Source organism: Alosa sapidissima, chromosome 7 (genome assembly GCF_018492685.1).
Source record: "Alosa sapidissima isolate fAloSap1 chromosome 7, fAloSap1.pri, whole genome shotgun sequence".
In the NCBI taxonomy this organism is placed as follows: Eukaryota; Metazoa; Chordata; class Actinopteri; order Clupeiformes; family Clupeidae; genus Alosa; species Alosa sapidissima.
In genome coordinates this window covers 1,106,564-1,125,948 of record NC_055963.1, presented here as the reverse complement: position 1 = coordinate 1,125,948, position 19,385 = coordinate 1,106,564, and the positions used below count along the sequence as shown (strand labels likewise).

Below are 19,385 nucleotides of genomic sequence, written 5' to 3'. Positions count from 1 at the left end.
TGTGGACATTCTAACAGGATACCAGCTGTGTAAGTGGACTAATGTGGACATGGAACTCCTCTAAACAATTCACTGACTAAACATTTCATCGTCAAGATCATATCCAATATCTTTCTACTTTATGCTATCTATTACCATGTCATCCTAAGAAAAGTGTGTATTTGCCAGAGAGAGAGCAGAGTACTGTTGATTTGTGTTCAAATATCACATCATGCCTTTAAAGTTTAGACTGATTTGTGTTCAAATATCACATCATGCCTTTAGAGTTTAGACTGATTTGTGTTCAAATATCACATCATGCCTTTAGACAGATTCTGATTCTTTGTCGTAACTGAACTGTGCATTGTGCTCCAAGTGAACGCAAGCAGAGGGGAGAAGATCCGTGAGGAGCAGTTACCTCCAAACAGGACGTACTTCTCCGTCCAGCGGTTTGACCGCTACACACGCTACAAGTTCTCTGTAGCCGCCCAAACGCAGGCCGGCATCGGAGAGTTCTATGAGCATCATGTGCTAATCTATCTTGCGTGTGTGTGTGTGTGTGTGTGTGTGTGTGTGTGTGTGTTCTACAGCTTACTCCACAGATCAGGTGGACTTGGCCACACAGGGCTGGTTCATTGGTTTGATGTGCGCTATTGCCCTCCTGGTGATCATCATGCTCGTTGTGTTCTTCATTAAGAGAAGCCGAGGGGGCAAATATCCAGGTGAGGGGGCAAATATCCAGGTGATCTACCATCAGTTGCACTAAAGACCTAATGAACAGGACCTATTTTATAAAGACCTAATGAACAGGCCCTATTTTATACCTAATGAACAGGCCCTATTGTATAGAGACCTAATGCACAGGCCCTATTTTACATACACTTTTTTAGCAATGTACTGTTGTCCATAACATCCATTTATTATATATAATGAATGCACTGATGATATGATGTTCATAATATGCTAATTATGTCAAATAATATGATAAGTATTTATTTAATAATATGATAAGTATTTATTGAAAAAGCGGTTTCTGTCTTTGTATCTTGCAAGTGAGGGATAAAAAGGACTTTTGCTTGGAACCACTGGATGACAAAGACCAGGAGGGAACGTTTGACTATCGGTGAGTTAATGTCTCATTGGACAGTGCCCTAGAACTGCAGATCTGTTCAAAAGTGCCCTAGAACTGCAGATCTGTTCTAGAGTGCCCTAGAATTGCAGATATGTTCTAAAGTGCCCTAGAACTGCAGATCTGTTCTAAAGTGCCCTAGAATTGCAGATCTGTTCTAGAGTGCCCTAGAATTGCAGATATGTTCTAAAGTGCCCTAGAACTGCAGATCTGTTCTAAAGTAGCCTAGAACTGCTGATCGGTTCTAAAGTGCCCTAGAACTGCTGATCTGTTCTAAAGTGCCATAGAACTGCTGATATGTTCTAAAAGGGCTTAGATTGTGGGACATGGTGAAAGACCAAAGATTACATTTTATCATATTAGCATTTTTTGCTTGTCTGCAAATCAAGTTTGTTTCCTCTTGTAACTGATTATCTAGCTATTTTAACTGCAGTTTAAAGTTCTTTTATATTTAACTAGATTCCTTCAGTGGGTAGTACTCATGGCGACACATAAAAGGAAGGGTATTTTGAGGCGCTGACATGATTTTATTTTGTTAAACAAAGATGAGATTGGACAAGTCATCACCTACATCACACCCCAGATTATTTTTATAAACTCTGGTTAACTTTCTATTTTCTACTTTTCTGAATTTGTAAACTTTGTTTTGCATTTTTTTCTTTTCTCGTCGTGCCACTGCAGGTCTCTCGAAGGGTATGAGAAGCTGTGTGTGCACTGACTGTCATTACCATGGCAACGTGTGGCCAGATTAACCCACAACACAATGTTCTAACACTCAGTTTGCTTTGGTTTGTGTCTTTGTGTGTGTTAGTGGTTATACAATACTGATTCTTGAGATTTTTTCTGCATTGTTTCAAGGCTGCTGTGTGACTCTGTGATTCTGCTACGGTTCCATAATTGTGTTTGATAAACACTAAAGCTGTTTTCACTCTTCACATGTTGCAGGATAACTCGTGTTCCTACTCTTCCCTACACCAGACGGTACGTAGGCTACTGTCATACCATAATAAAACTCCCATCACTATTTCTGTGGTTAGACAGTTTTCTTCTCATGTTTAGAGAAAGGTTTGCTAAATACATCATCAACAGGGGAAATTGACGGCATTAAGCTCTTTTACACCAATGCCCTGAGTTTACAAACAGTCAAACCAAAACAAGGTGCTGGATGGAGTGGGTTGTATCTTAAAGGTTGTATCAGCGATTGCAGGCCCAAACATAAATGATCACATTCATCTAATCTTTCCTAACGATCCACCCCATAAGCAGGCTGTCAAAAAAAACATGTCTCTGTAGGCAGCCTAGGCTCTGAGATCTGCACACAAAAACAATTGCTACCAACAAGTGTTGCCAACCACTCAAAGGCAAAATAAAGTGTTCCAACCAATAACCGACGAGATGCGTGTTTAGGAGAGTTTCAATTGCACAGGAGGGAGGGGGAGGGAGTAGCGAGCTAGCTCTCTGTTTTGTTGGAACGTCAACAGATGTGACGTTACCCCACCATCGCTGATACAACCTTTAATATGTTGTACCACTTCAACAGAGACCACTGGTTAAACAACAGAGTCCATAGGCAACAGCTATGAGCATGTGAGCACATAGGCAACAGCTATGAGCATGTGAGCACATAGGCAACAGCTATGAGCATGTGAGCACATACAGTAGGCAACAGCTATGAGCATGTGAGCACATAGGCAACAGCTATGAGCATGTGAGCACATAGGCAACAGCTATGAGCATGTGAGTACATACAGTAGGCAACAGCTATGAGCATGTGAGCACATAGGCAACAGCTATGAGCATGTGAGCACATAGGCAACAGCTATGAGCATGTGAGTACATACAGTAGGCAACAGCTATGAGCATGTGAGCACATAGGCAACAGCTATGAGCATGTGAGCACATACAGTAGGCAACAGCTATGAGCATGTGAGCACATAGGCAACAGCTATGAGCATGTGAGCACATAGGCAACAGCTATGAGCATGTGAGTACATACAGTAGGCAACAGCTATGAGCATGTGAGCACATAGGCAACAGCTATGAGCATGTGAGTACATACAGTAGGCAACAGCTATGAGCATGTGAGCACATAGGCAACAGCTATGAGCATGTGAGCACATAGGCAACAGCTATGAGCATGTGAGCACATACAGTAGGCAACAGCTATGAGCATGTGAGCACATAGGCAACAGCTATGAGCATGTGAGCACATAGGCAACAGCTATGAGCATGTGAGCACATACAGTAGGCAACAGCTATGAGCATGTGAGCACATAGGCAACAGCTATGAGCATGTGGGCAGCCGTGTGGTGTAATGCATGTGAGCGTGCGTGTGGTGACCGGCGCTCTGTCCCCAGGGAGGAGGACATCAGGCAGAGGAGAGCGGACTCAGTGGACGGCATCATCGGGAGGACGGAGAGCGACGACAGCCTGGTGGACTACGGCGACGGAGGGGAGATCGAGTTCAACGAGGACGGCTCGTTCATCGGCCAGTACACAGGCGTCAGCAAGCGCGAGCGGTCAGATAGAGAGTACCACGACAGCTCAGAGGCCACCTCGCCGGCCAACACCATATACACACTGGCCTAGTTCAGCCCCCCCTGTGGGCAGCAGAGCGCCACTGCGGACTTCACAACAGCTGCCCACACACTGCTGCGTTCACCTGAGAGGGTTTCTCACCTCGGGTCAGTCACACAGAGGACATAGATTCCGCTGCACACGAGGAGAGAACACTGGACTTAACGTGGTTCTTTTGTCAAGGCCGTAGCTCAGTTTGGGAAATAACACAAGGTCGTTTTACAGGAGAAGGCTGCTCCCTTTATGCAGATAATTTACCAACATGATCCTGTCCTGTTTTTAATCTTTTCAAACGAAAGGGCATAAAGAGGTTATGTAACAGCCGTGGGGAGGAGTGTTTTATCATGTTGATAAAGACTAAGAGACTGAGGAGAATGATGGTGTTGCTATGGTGGCGGTTGCTATGGTGGCGGTATTTGATGTGCTGTGTTGCGGCTCAGCAAAAGCTATTTATTCTGTTTTTTTTGTTGTTTTTTTTAGCCCATGACCTCTGACCTCTTGACCATCTCTGGGTGTTTTTCTCTGCCCATTAACGACTGGTCTGCCTTTTGATCAAACTGCCCTCATTCTGCCCTCATATAAGAACACTAGTGTTTTAAAGCTTACAAAACTATAGTACACACAATCTCTGCACATTCTTCAGTTTTTAACGGGCTATACCAATATCAGTGATGTTTAAAGTTCAAACTCATAAGGCCCAAATGCAAGATGAAATTGGCTGGTGGAGCCCCTAGTGTGTTTAAGATGTTTTCTTATATTACAAGCATGAGGAGAATGAAATAAGATCCTTCTCATCTCAAATGTGGAAGAGAAAGAGGATGCAGCCTAGTGTGATTCCTATTCTGCACATTAACCTCTAAAGTAATACCCACCCGACACCTCCTCCTGGTCATGAACAAAAGATCTCCTCATACCATATCAACGCTACCTGTTTCATTTCCCATACTCTGTTTCTCGTATCATTGTTTTGTTCTCCTTGTGGTTATAACAACTTCATGAGACATTAGAATCTCTGATGCTCTGTGTAGGAGTTCCTGTATTGTTGATTCCACTGATAGCCGGTGACAAAAGGATGCACTAATAGAGGAAGGAAGCGTTTAATAAAGTAAATAATAAAGCAATAACACTGAAGCACTTCATGTTCATGAGGTTTTTGCAGCTGTGTGGGTCAGATGCTTTTAACCGTCTCTTGACTGGTGGATATTTCCTCATGCAGTTTAGCAAGCTTTTGTATGTTACACTTGGATATATTACATTGGTTTTGTACAGTATGTGCACTTTAGAACAATTTTACTCTGATCATTTGTAAACTAATTTGCTAAATAATAAATGTGGCAATAAACCTGTTAATCCTCAATTGATATCAGTTTTTCAAGTACTGTAGGTAGTTACCTAATGCTATAGGAAATGGGTGATGGCAATATTTTGCTTGAATTTCCCCAATAAATAAATAAAGTATCTATCTATCTGTCTATAATGCACATGAAAGATGACCATACCTACAATTCACCATGAGCTGTGGATCATGGGTGGCGTCATTACAAGGTAATTTTACAGACCTGGTATGTTTCGTCGTCAGAAACTCTGTAGCTATTTACCAAATGTGGTCTGGAAGTCTGTCCGCGGTGTCACGGTTGCGTGCGGAGGTGTTTTAGCCCTCAGACACTCAGGTGCAAAAAGACAGAAATGTGACCCCCATGTGCACACCGCACCCTGCATGTGCTCTGCCAGGCCACAAGTGTGACAGCAAACGGAACTGACCACATGTGTTACAGCACACTGAACTAACCAAGGTTCACTCATCTTATATGGAGATCAAAACATCTATTTGATATTGTTTTTAGTATGAAGAGACTTACCGAGTGCTCTCTCAAAAGATCATTGTGACTTCATTTAAAGCAACACCAAAGAACTTTTCCTCTGCCGCACGCACTTTTTGTTTATCCAGCACCGGCTTTGGAAATAACGATGTCCACAGACAAGGTAGAATATGTTGCATGATTTTATGAAAGTACGATGTATTGCGACATTAGATGCAAGTCAAATTTGTAGTTTCTTATGTCTCATTACATCGAACTACAGATCCGCTACCCGATCTGGCAAACTTACATAGTGCGGTTATAGCCGATAGAGGGCCGCGAAGCGAATGCAGAAGTGCCGCTTACCCTGTTACGAGTTGATGAACCACTGAAACGATTTTGGAAACATTATTTTAAGGTACAAAAACTCTTTGGTGTTGCTTTAAGGAGACTTAGGGCTCTATCTTGCACTTTAGCACAATTGACCTTGCACAAATCGCTTTGTGGGCGGATCTTGGGCGCTATTTCTATTTTACCGGCGGGATCATGACTGTTAGGGTTAGGGTTAGGGTTAGGGTTAGGTGCCCGACGCAAATCTAAAATGGGGTGGTCTGTAGTAGCTACATTAATCATGGGTGTGGTTTGGGCGTAACGTGCAATAAACCAATCAGAGCGTCATCTCACATTCCCTTTAACAACAGACACGCTTGTTCCATAGCGGATTGCTATTATGATGGCGGATTTGCCAGGCACAGCCAGGAACGGTTCACAGCACTATAGTCAGTTGGAAACAGTTTGCTATTGATTTTTCCTCTTGACAAAATGTAATACAGAAATGTCACTTTCCGATGTTTTTGGATCACTCTCACTGAATCACGAGGTTATGAATGCATGGTGATATTTTTGCAATGTAATCTAACATTACCTCACTATAGACAATGCAGATCTGTCAGATAAGCTCTCCTCTCCCGTGCTGCTGCTGGGGCATTTGGGTTAAATGGCATCGGCATGCAGTTCAACGTCTCATTCCTCTAATATTTCCTAATTTATGTCATCAACACATCCGTGATTCGTGGAAATGTGTTCGCTAGATTTATACCTGTTTTTTCACATCGGACACCACACTGATTTCCCTCGTGTAACAATATTTGTCCTTGTAATTATGTATGGTTTGGAGAAATGGGAACTGCGTCTTATAGATGAGAGGAGCAAAGTGTATTGCGCAACACAGGCGCCCAAGCAAGCGCTCCTGCAGGTGTAAGCTACGGCTGTACCTTACCAACAGGCAACTCAACAACTAGAAACAGTTTCCAAGTTGACCTAACTTTCCAACTCTGCACAGTATCCCATTAACTGCATGACAGTAGTAGCCTAGAAATCTAGACAAATTAATTTGCTCAGCCTGTACGTCTAGTAGCAAACCATAGGGATTTCTATTGGCTGACGCCGTGGAAGTCATCAGCGCTCTATTTTGTTAGAGAGTCTTAAGGCGGGCTTAACAGGATGACGACAGTCCTGCGATGGTGAACAACAAGGAAGGTGGCTATGGCGAACGAAGAGCGGTTGTTTGAATCGGTGTTGGCGTCAGCTTTGGAGGAGTTGGACTTGTGCTTTTCTTTGAAAGTTGAGCAACACAATGCACTTAAGTCATTCCTTTCGAAGAAGGATGTATTTGTCGTTTTGCCGACCGGATACGGATATGGTCGTAGCGCTGGCCTATTGCATACCTAGGCAGTTTGAAAGACAATTCTCTGCCGGCCCCTTGGATTAAGCGAGGTGAATGGGTCGATTCCAGACTATACATTTCAATGATATAGGATGGCCCGCCAGGCTATGACAGTAAGCTATTTACAATATTTTATGTACAGTAGAGTTTTTAAACACGTTATCATCAACTTAATGCACGCACAACTTTTGTTTGAGCAGGAGAGAGAATAACAATGAATGGACGCAGCATCTACAGAAATTGTAGCCAAGGCTACTTGCTGCTTTCTTTTACTGTCTATGGTTGCTGGTTAACAGCACATAATAAGCTTATTTAAGCGAATTCACAAACTCAAGACTTCAAGGCCATCATGGATATAAAACGTTTTTTGAAAACAACGAAAAGATGGAGGGAACATAGCAAAGTTTTGAGTTATTTCAGATGGGCTACAACAAGGTAGGCAAAATTTTGGTGCTTGTCAAAACCTTAGCGCAGCTGGAATAATGCATATAGACTGATGTTAAAGCGCACACAATGTTTAAAGCCATACACAACGGTAAATTGGAACAAAAATAAAGGTAACTTTAGCCTTTATAGGGCTGTATAAAGTTGTCCAAATCAATAGGTTGTAATTAGGCGTTGTTGTAAAGATATTGCATGTAGATGTAATATATAGGCTACTACATTTTAGTTGACCAATGCACAAACAAAACCGGGTAACGGACAAATATTATCAAGGCTTTGAATGTTTCCGTCTGTGCTTTCTGAAGGCCTGTGGCCATGCATGCGCCCCTAAAATAGCATCTGAATTTGCGCCACTGACTTTAGACCAGGAGGTTCCTGGTCTGTGGCGGAATTGTTTTCTGAAACTGCAAAAATATCAACAGGGACCGTTTGCGCCGGAACATGCCCCCTCTTTTCGCTGAAACGCCCCCGTGGGCGCACATGTACCTGTGGAGGGAAAATTCCAATATGCGCTGACTGCAAAATAGGAAAGACAAAAGCGTGAGTATACAAAGTCAATTGCGCTGGTATGCAAGATAGAGTCCTTAGACTTATTTTAAGGAGTCTTATCAAGACAAATTTGCTCAATGCACTTGCAGGCAAATTGGCTTGTTTTAAGTTAAGTCAAATGATTTTATGAGAAAGCGCTAAGTAAGTCTCTTTATACTGAAAACAATACTAACTAGATTGTTTTAATCTTTATATAATATTAATAACACTTGGTTAGATTTTATTAGATAAGCCGTTTTTGTAGTGTGTAATGGTGTAATTGATGTGGCCTTAGAGTGGCTGAGCCTCTGCCCTGTTTCCCTGGGGCAGGGGGCATCTGTCTTTCTCTCTGCCCTGTTTCCCTGGGGCAGGGGGCATCTCACAGAGGGCAGGGGCAGAGGGCCACAACCTCTACCTCTCAGGCTGCTCAGATCACGCAATGTTGTTGAATTGAGACAGACAGCTGACGGGCCCCGCCTCTTCCTGTGCTTGCTTGTGCTTGGTCTGTAGGCTGTGACGCAATACGCAGCTCACAACAGTCATCTCTGTCCACAGACATTTCAGCTGTTTACTTTGAATGCAACCAATGAACCAATGTCCCCTACGGATTACTGTTTTATTATTATTTTATTCTTAGTTCAATATGCTTTCCATCGGACACATGTCATGTTTTTTGGCCTCCTAAAAAATCAGACTTGCTCTTCACAACAGCTGGTTGAGACAGACAGACTTGTTTTGTGTGTGTGTGTGTGTGTGTGTGTGTGTGTGTGTGTGTGGACCATAAGACCATGAGTTTGTGAAAGTCGTTCCGTCTGCATTGAAGTCTGATAATGTTGCAAGATCCCACATGTCTAAAACAACACTTGCTTTCATCATTTGTCTTCTTGTGAACAGCTGAGAAACAATATGACAAATACTGACAAATACTGTTGCAACATCCACCCACCAAGGTGCTGTGTACACTGAAACACAAATACTGTTGCAACATCCACCCACCAAGGTGCAATGCAATTGACTCCTGTGTATTCACTAAAACTATTTATTGCATGTAAAGCAACTTTCTGTAGAAAACCTTTGAAATATATACCTAATATGTGTACCTACATAGACAAATGCATTACCCTCAAATAATGAAGTAAATTATATTTAGCTATAAATTATGTATTCTTAATCATCTTTTATAATAAAATTACCTTTGATAATACTGAAAAGGACTTACAGTACATGTTTAATCATGTTTAATCTTATCATACAGCCAATATACACTTAGTTTATCATATTTGATGTTACGCAACAGCCAGGCTTTTATTATTCAACTCTTTCCTAGTGCTTACTGTGGCCTGGTGGAGTCCTTCTCAAGTGCTCACTATGGAGCAACTAATCGTTATTATTTGCCATTAAATATAGTGAAAGATAGATAGAAAGATATTAAATATTTCAATATTTAAAACATAGATATGTTTTGATAGAGATGATGCTATAGAGCAGGAGTTCCCGAACTTTTCCACGACAAGGCCCCCCAAATACCACTAGGTTCTGGCCAAGGACCCCTTGATGTGTTATTAAACCCATCCACAATACTACGGCAAATGTAAAAATACATTAAGCTAATCCTAATAATTATTTTAGCCACAAGCACTTCGCGATGGAGCATACAGTGTGTAGAAATTGTATTTGGGGCTTTCTGCTATATGAGAGCCATCACTCTACTATTATTCCCAGTCATTATCATGGGAAATATGTTCAGATATGCGTCACATTATTATAATGGCATTGTATAACAACCCTCATAGTAATAGGTATCTTTTAAACTTTTCAAATGTATTTATTTGTTGCTTAACCTGGCCTAGAGGACAATGGGTGTCACAGAAATACTAATAAAATAAATGAATAATTCATTATATATAATTATAATAATAAATAATATTCATTATATATCATCCTCCATGAGGGGCCAAAATGGTCACACTTGGATTTTAATCTAGACTCTGAAAACACTTCTGGACCTTAATTTTGAATCAATACCCTAAAACACGTATGGACCTTAATGAAGAAGAATGATTATAAAGGAACAGGGCTGCATCTAGAGTTTTCAAGTGGGCATTAATGGGCATTCATTCATTTTTCACATTTTTCAAGGTGTTCATCAAAGCAGAAGCTTAAGATGATATAGAACAGAACATAGTGATCAGCTGGATGATTATAGAGTCATGCAGTACAGATAAACATCCACACTCCTCACTTTGGGCTGAAACACGGAACACCTGCACACACACACTGCTCTCTGCAGCTCACCTTGAGTGGGACACCTGCACACACACACTGCTCCTGCACGCTGTGCTGTATCTGAGTTATCAGGTCCAATGCAGTGATTTCTGTTGCATCATGTTGCATCCCCCCTTTGGTTGGCCCCTGCCCATCCTATCAGACATGTATAAGTGATGTCATGTCCACCACTGCTCTAGGGCCTATAGGTAAGAGAAAGGACAAGACATTCTCTGCCAGTAGTGGGCTCGGCAAGGAGAAGCAGCTCCCAAAACATTATGGCCAGGCTGACACTCATCGCTGGTAAGTCCTGATACTAAATCAAAACAACATTTAGAATGAATCTTTGCTTTATTAAAAATACATTAAAACATTCTCATGACCATATCTGGATCCTATGGCAATAAGCAGTATGAGCTTTCTCCCCGTCAGGTTTGACCCTTTTGGCTTAATGTGGGTAAGTGGCCTTTGAGGGACAAACTGTATTAACCCTTTCTAACACCAACTATCAATACAAATCAGTGGTCTGGACATAGGTCAATCAAGTTTCCTTAATGTTTTAGCGGTGAAAACTCAGAGACGTGTCACTGGAGACACCGGTCTAATTGTCTGATCTTAGTCTGACTGAAGTACTAGCCTGGTCTGGTGAAGTACTAGCCTGGTCTGGTGAAGCACTGTGGCCTACTGGTTGAGGGGCAGCCATGGCCTACTGGTTAGCGCTTCGGACTTGTAACAGGAGGGTTGCCAGTTCAAACCCTGACCAGTAGGAACGGCTGAAGTGCCCTTGAGCAAGGCACCTAACCCCTCACTGCTCCCAGAGCGCCGCCTACACTAAAAGAGTGGCAAAGAAGGCCCAATCTATATAGCTGACCCCCGCCATCCCTTGTCCTGCCAGTTTAAGCTACTCCCCTCAGGCCGTAGGTACTCCAGGCCCAGATGCAGGTCCAATAGACTCAGAAACTCTTTTATCCCGACTTCCATTTCCATTTTAAACAATCTGCCAGAACTGTTTTAACTATATTTATTTTGATTCATTACTGTATTAGATCCTGTAGGGTATTTATGTTTTTGTTATGTTTTTTTTATGTATGTATTGTTGTGTGTCTTGTCCTTATGTCTGTCTGCTGGCTGTGAAATTAATAGCCCCTCAGGGACAATAAAGTTATCTTGACCTTGATCTTAAGCTCACTGCGTTTTAATGTTTTAATGCTTCACCTCACTGTGTGCTGAGTGTGTTTCACTAATTCATGGATTGGGATAAATGCAGAGACAAAATTTCCTTCACGGGATCAAAAGAGTATATACGTATACGTATACTTATACTTATACACTAGCCTGATCTGGTGAAGAACTAGCCTGGTCTGGCACCATGCCAATACTAACTGCCAATACCTAACTGTGCACATGTACTCCACAGTGTCGTCAACCAAACTGGTCTGCTACTTCACCAACTGGTCCCAATATAGACCTGGATCGGGCAGGTTCCTGCCAGCAAATGTGGACCCAAACCTTTGCACCCATCTGATCTACGCCTTTTCCATCATAAACCACTCCAACCAACTGGCCACCTCTGAGTGGAATGATGAGACCCTGTACAGCTCGTTCAATGGCCTGAAGAGCAGGTACAGTATGTGTGCAGCCAAAGACAATAATACAGTGGCTGCTCCTAGTGTAAGAGCAGGTATGTGTGCAGTAGCTGCTCCTAGTGTAACATCAGGTACAGTATGTGTGCAGTGGCAGCTCCTAGTGTAACATCAGGTACAGTATGTGTGCAGTGGCTGCTCCTAGTGTAAGAGCAGGTACGTGTGCAGTAGCTGCTCCTAGTGTAAGAGCAGGTATGTGTGCAGTAGCTGCTCCTAGTGTAAGGGCAGGTATGTGTGCAGTAGTGTAAGGGCAGGTATGTGTGCAGTAGCTGCTCCTAGTGTAAGAGCAGGTATGTGTGCAGTAGTGTAAGAGCAGGTATGTGTGCAGTAGCTGCTCCTAGTGTAAGGGCAGGTATGTGTGCAGTAGTGTAAGGGCAGGTATGTGTGCAGTAGCTGCTCCTAGTGTAAGAGCAGGTATGTGTGCAGTAGTGTAAGAGCAGGTACGTGTGCAGTAGTGTAAGAGCAGGTATGTGTGCAGTAGTGTAAGAGCAGGTACGTGTGCAGTAGTGTAAGAGCAGGTATGTGTGCAGTAGCTGCTCCTAGTGTAAGAGCAGGTACGTGTGCAGTAGCTGCTCCTAGTGTAACATCAGGTACAGTATGTGTGCAGTGGCTGCTCCTAGTGTAAGAGCAGGTATGTGTGCAGTAGCTGCTCCTAGTGTAAGAGCAGGTATGTGTGCAGTAGCTGCTCCTAGTGTAAGAGCAGGTACGTGTGCAGTAGTGTAAGAGCAGGTACGTGTGCAGTAGTGTAAGAGCAGGTACGTGTGCAGTAGCTGCTCCTAGTGTAAGAGCAGGTACGTGTGCAGTAGTGTAAGGGCAGGTATGTGTGCAGTAGTGTAAGAGCAGGTACGTGTGCAGTAGTGTAAGAGCAGGTACGTGTGCAGTAGCTGCTCCTAGTGTAAGAGCAGGTACGTGTGCAGTAGCTGCTCCTAGTGTAAGAGCAGGTACGTGTGCAGTAGTGTAAGAGCAGGTATGTGTGCAGTAGCTGCTCCTAGTGTAAGAGCAGGTACGTGTGCAGTAGTGTAAGGGCAGGTATGTGTGCAGTAGCTGCTCTTAATGTAAGAGCAGGTACGTGTGCAGTAGTGTAAGGGCAGGTATGTGTGCAGTAGCTGCTCCTAGTGTAAGGGCAGGTATGTGTGCAGTAGCTGCTCCTAGTGTAAGAGCAGGTATGTGTGCAGTAGCTGCTCCTAGTGTAAGAGCAGGTATGTGTGCAGTAGTGTAAGAGCAGGTATGTGTGCAGTAGTGTAAGAGCAGGTACGTGTGCAGTAGTGTAAGGGCAGGTATGTGTGCAGTAGTGTAAGAGCAGGTACGTGTGCAGTAGTGTAAGAGCAGGTATGTGTGCAGTAGTGTAAGAACAGGTATGTGTGCAGTAGCTGCTCCTAGTGTAAGAGCAGGTATGTGTGCAGTAGCTGCTCCTAGTGTAAGAGCAGGTATGTGTGCAGTAGCTGCTCCTAGTGTAAGGGCAGGTATGTGTGCAGTAGTGTAAGAGCAGGTATGTGTGCAGTAGCTGCTCCTAGTGTAAGAGCAGGTATGTGTGCAGTAGCTGCTCCTAGTGTAAGAGCAGGTATGTGTGCAGTAGCTGCTCCTAGTGTAAGATCAGGTACAGTATGTGTGCAGTAGCTGCTCCTAGTGTAAGAACAGGTATGTGTGCAGTAGCTGCTCCTAGTGTAAGAGCAGGTATGTGTGCAGTAGCTGCTCCTAGTGTAAGGGCAGGTACGTGTGCAGTAGTGTAAGGGCAGGTATGTGTGCAGTAGTGTAAGAGCAGGTATGTGTGCAGTAGTGTAAGGGCAGGTACGTGTGCAGTAGTGTAAGAGCAGGTATGTGTGCAGTAGTGTAAGAGCAGGTATGTGTGCAGTAGTGTAAGGGCAGGTACGTGTGCAGTAGCTGCTCCTAGTGTAAGAGCAGGTACGTGTGCAGTAGCTGCTCCTAGTGTAAGAGCAGGTATGTGTGCAGTAGTGTAAGGGCAGGTACGTGTGCAGTAGCTGCTCCTAGTGTAAGAGCAGGTACGTGTGCAGTAGCTGCTCCTAGTGTAAGAGCAGGTACGTGTGCAGTAGTGTAAGAGCAGGTATGTGTGCAGTAGTGTAAGGGCAGGTACGTGTGCAGTAGTGTAAGGGCAGGTATGTGTGCAGTAGTGTAAGGGCAGGTATGTGTGCAGTAGTGTAAGAGCAGGTACGTGTGCAGTAGCTGCTCCTAGTGTAAGTTAGGAGTAAGTGGGGAAATGGTTGGTATTCATGAGGGGGCCTATTGAGCCATGTACTGTCTTCAACATCACGTTCTGCCTTTGTGACGTTTCTCTTAGTAGAGATACAGTACATGCATGTTCTTATAGTTGAGATATGATGCATGTTCTTATAGTTGAGATATGATGCATGTTCTTATAGTTGAGATATGATGCATGTTCTTATAGTTGAGATATGATGCATGGTCTTATAGTTGAGATATGATGCATGGTCTTTATTTGTCTATGACAGGAATCCGGCTTTCAAGACTCTGCTTGCTGTTGGAGGTTGAAACTTTGGAACATCCCAGTGAGTGTGTTTAAGTGTTTGTACTTCTACATGATCTCCCCCGGCGTCTAGACGCCTGTCTGAGGCCTGTTCATCACATGCACAGCACACGCCTATTCATCTATGGATCTGACTCCTTAGCCTGTGCTCGTAACCCAATCTGTGCTCGTAACCCAATCCCTGTGCTCGTAACCCAATCCCTGTGCTCGTAACCCAATCCCTGTGCTCGTAACCCAATCTATGCTTGTAACCCAATCCCTGTGCTCGTAACCCAATCTGTGCTCGTAACCCAATCCCTGTGCTCGTAACCCAATCTGTGCTCGTAACCCAATCTGTGCTCGTAACCCAATCTCAATCTGTGCTCGTAACCCAATCTGTGCTCGTAACCCAATCTGTGCTCGTAACCCAATCTGTGCTCGTAACCCCAATCCCTGTGCTCGTAACCCAATCTGTGCTCGTAACCCAATCCCTGTGCTCGTAACTCAATCTGTGCTCGTAACCCCAATCCCTGTGCTCGTAACCCAATCCCTGTGCTCGTAACCCAATCTGTGCTCGTAACCCAATCCCTGTGCTCGTAACCCAATCTGTGCTCGTAACCCAATCTCAATCTGTGCTCGTAACCCAATCTGTGCTCGTAACCCAATCTGTGCTCGTAACCCAATCTGTGCTCGTAACCCCAATCCCTGTGCTCGTAACCCAATCTGTGCTCGTAACCCAATCCCTGTGCTCGTAACTCAATCTGTGCTCGTAACCCCAATCCCTGTGCTCGTAACCCAATCTGTGCTCGTAACCCAATCCCTGTGCTCGTAACCCAATCTGTGCTCGTAACCCCAATCTGTGCTCGTAACCCAATCTCAATCTGTGCTCGTAACCCAATCTGTGCTCGTAACCCAATCTGTGCTCGTAACCCAATCTGTGCTCGTAACCCAATCCCTGTGCTCGTAACCCAATCTGTGCTCGTAACCCCAATCCCACAGGTTCTCCATCATGGTATCCACTGCAGCTAACCGACAGAAGTTCATCCAGTCGTCCATCAGCTTCTTGCGGATCAATGGGTTTGATGGTTTGGACCTGGACTGGGAGTACCCTGGTGCTCGAGGGAGCCCCCCGCAGGACAAGCAGAGATTCACAATGCTCTGCCAGGTGAGTTAACCCAACCACATCCTATGCATCCCTGATGACAAAGTTACCGTATATCTCATATGGGCTATGAAAGATAAAAAAGTTACTGTATATCTTGTATGAGCTGTGAAAGAAGAAAAGGTTACTGTATATCTCATACGGGCTATGAAAGATGATGAAAAAGTTACCGTCTATATCTCGTATGAGCTGTGAAAGATGAAAAGTTACCGTATATCTCGTATGAGCTGTGAGCTTGCTTTATTTGTTTCTTGATGTATAATAAACACACTTTGGGTTCAAGGAACTGCTTGAGGCATTTGAGCAGGAAGCCATGGACACCAAGCGTCCCAGACTGCTGCTCACCGCAGCCGTGACCGGAGGCAAGGGAAACATTGACAACGGTTATGAAATTGCCAAAGTATCAATGTAAGAGAGCGGCCGTAAAAAGATAACTTTGTGTGTTATGATGGTGTGATGGCGTACTGGGACATGACATCGTTTTACATCGATCCCTCAGGTACCTGGACTTCATCAATGTCATGACCTACGACTACCATGCGGCGTGGGACCCGTTCACTGGCCACAACAGTCCACTCTACAGCAGTGCCACTGATATGGGAGACAACGTCTACTACAACATGGTCTGTTCGATTAGAATATTATTAGCCTAATAGTCTTGTACACTCACAAATGAATAGTGTACAGGGAAGGATTGTATGCCAAATAAATCCCAAATCTACTGCCAGTAAAAGGTATGGTTAAATCCCTAAACAACTTAAGGTTTAAAACGCAATAAACACTATTATACATTGTGGAGCTAGCTATAACAAAAATCTACTTATAACTACAGAGAAAGGGTTTTTTTGTAACAACTACAAATGTTGAGTGGCTACAACCATAAACAAATGTTCATGTTTATCAATATATTTTGATATTAATACCACACACTCTATAGACACCACACGCTCTGCTCTATAGACACCACACGCTCTGCTCTATAGACACCACACACTCTATAGACACCACACACTCTGCTCTATAGACACCACACACTCTATAGACACCACACGCTCTATAGACACCGCACACTCTGCTCTATAGACACCACACACTCTGCTCTATAGACACCACACACTCTATAGACACCACACACTCTATAGACACCACACGCTCTATAGACACCGCACACTCTGCTCTATAGACACCACACGCTCTATAGACACCACACGCTCTGCTCTATAGACACCACACACTCTATAGACACCACACACTCTATAGACACCACACTCTCTGCTCTATAGACACCACACACTCTATAGACACCACACACTCTGCTCTATATACACCACACACTCTGCTCTATACATGGATTTCTATGCAACGTCACGAAAACATACGTGCGCAACCAGAGGCAGAAAGCACCATAGAACAGCATAGAGCAATGCAAAAGAGCAAAAGAATAAAATGAGTTTTTGTGCTGAAAACTGCACCAATTCAAAATCACGATGGTTAGAGAATGTTAAATATGTTCAATATCCCTAACGGAATGCATGTCTTCGCCAAAAATGACAAAATACGATGTTATATTAATAATGCAAATGAACGGCAAACTTTGAAATATAGTCTGAAATGAGATGTTATTATCATTGAGACAACAGGGGTATACAATAAAATCTGATTGTAGCTTACAGCAGCCGACTATTTAGGTTAAGTTTATAACGTTGTGGACGGCCACCAAGCGTCTTCTGCCTCACGGCTGCGCGCGCATCTAGTTTTGTTGGTAAACGGGAAACCCGCGTATAGACACCACACACTCTATAGACACCACACACTCTATAGACACCACCCGCTCTATAGACACCACACACTCTATAGACACCACACACTCTGCTCTATAGACACCACACACTCTGTAGACACCACACACTCTGCTCTATAGACACCACACACTCTGCTCTATAGACACCAAACACTCTATAGACACCACACACTCTGCTCTATAGACACCACTCACTCTATAGATACCACACACTCTACTCTATAGACACCACACGCTCTATAGACACCATCCACTCTGCTCTATAGACACCACACGCTCTATAGACACCATCCGCTCTGCTCTATAGACACCACACACTCTATAGACACCACCCACTCTATAGACACCACACGCTCTGCTCTATAGACACCACACACTCTATAGACACCACTTACTCTATAGATACCACACACTCTATAGACACCACACACTCTGCTCTATAGACACCACACACTCTATAGACACCACACGCTCTATAGACACCACACACTCTATAGACACCACACACTCTGCTCTATAGACACCACACACTCTATAGACACCACACACTCTATAGACACCACTTACTCTATAGATACCACACACTCTGCTCTATAGACACCACACACTCTGCTCTATAGACACCACACACTCTATAGACACCACACACTCTGCTCTATAGACACCACACACTCTATAGACACCACACGCTCTATAGACACCACACACTCTGCTCTATAGACACCACACACTCTATAGACACCACACACTCTATAGACACCACTTACTCTATAGATACCACACACTCTGCTCTATAGACACCACACACTCTGCTCTATAGACACCACACACTCTATAGACACCACACACTCTATAGATACCACTTACTCTATAGATACCACACACTCTGCTCTATAGACACCACACACTCTATAGACACCACACACTCTGCTCTATAGACACCACACACACTGCTCTATAGACACCACACACTCTGCTCTATAAACACCACACGCTCTATAGACACCACACACTCTATAGACACCACACACTCTGCTCTATAGACACCACACACTCTATAGACACCACACACTCTGCTCTATAAACACCACACACTCTGCTCTATAGACACCACACACTCTATAGACACCACACGCTCTGCTCTATAGACACCACACACTCTATAGACACCACTTACTCTATAGATACCACTTACTCTATAGACACCACACACTCTGCTCTATAGACACCACACACTCTATAGACACCACACACTCTATAGATACCACTTACTCTATAGATACCACACACTCTGCTCTATAGACACCACACACTCTATAGACACCACACACACTGCTCTATAGACACCACACACTCTGCTCTATAAACACCACACGCTCTATTGACACCACACACTCTATAGACACCACACACTCTGCTCTATAGACACCACACACTCTATAGACACCACACACTCTGCTCTATAAACACCACACACTCTGCTCTATAGACACCACACACTCTATAGACACCACACGCTCTGCTCTATAGACACCACACACTCTATAGACACCACACACTCTATAGACACCACACGCTCTGCTCTATAGACACCACACACTCTATAGACACCACACACTCTATAGATACCACTTACTCTATAGATACCACACACTCTGCTCTATAGACACCACACACTCTATAGACACCACACACTCTGCTCTATAGACACCACACACACTGCTCTATAGACACCACACACTCTGCTCTATAAACACCACACGCTCTATAGACACCACACACTCTATAGACACCACACACTCTGCTCTATAGACACCACACACTCTATAGACACCACACACTCTGCTCTA

At 43.8% G+C, this 19,385-nt stretch overlaps 1 protein-coding gene and 1 pseudogene across 1 annotated transcript; both read left to right on the top strand.

Annotated features, from left to right (window-relative positions):
• The first annotated feature begins 530 nt into the window (after nt 1–530).
• On the top strand, nt 531–5,038 carry LOC121714242 (neurofascin-like). Its single transcript, XM_042099528.1, has 4 exons — nt 531–701; nt 1,033–1,102; nt 2,054–2,089; nt 3,466–5,038. The coding sequence occupies exons 1-4, from the start codon at nt 623–625 to the stop codon at nt 3,695–3,697; spliced, it is 417 nt and encodes a 138-aa protein (XP_041955462.1). The 5' UTR covers nt 531–622; the 3' UTR covers nt 3,698–5,038.
• Nucleotides 5,039–10,645: 5,607 nt separating this feature from the next.
• The window catches only part of LOC121714231, a 35,574-nt pseudogene continuing 26,834 nt past the window's right edge, over nt 10,646–19,385 (top strand).

Coding starts and splice junctions, on each gene's coding strand:
- LOC121714242 (XM_042099528.1), top strand. CDS start 623: ATGTGCGCTATTGCCCTCCTGGTGATCATCATGCTCGTTGTGTTCTTC. Junction 702..1,032: donor CCGAGGGGGCAAATATCCAG/GTGAGGGGGCAA, acceptor GTATCTTGCAAG/TGAGGGATAAAAAGGACTTT. Junction 2,090..3,465: donor ACTCTTCCCTACACCAGACG/GTACGTAGGCTA, acceptor CTCTGTCCCCAG/GGAGGAGGACATCAGGCAGA.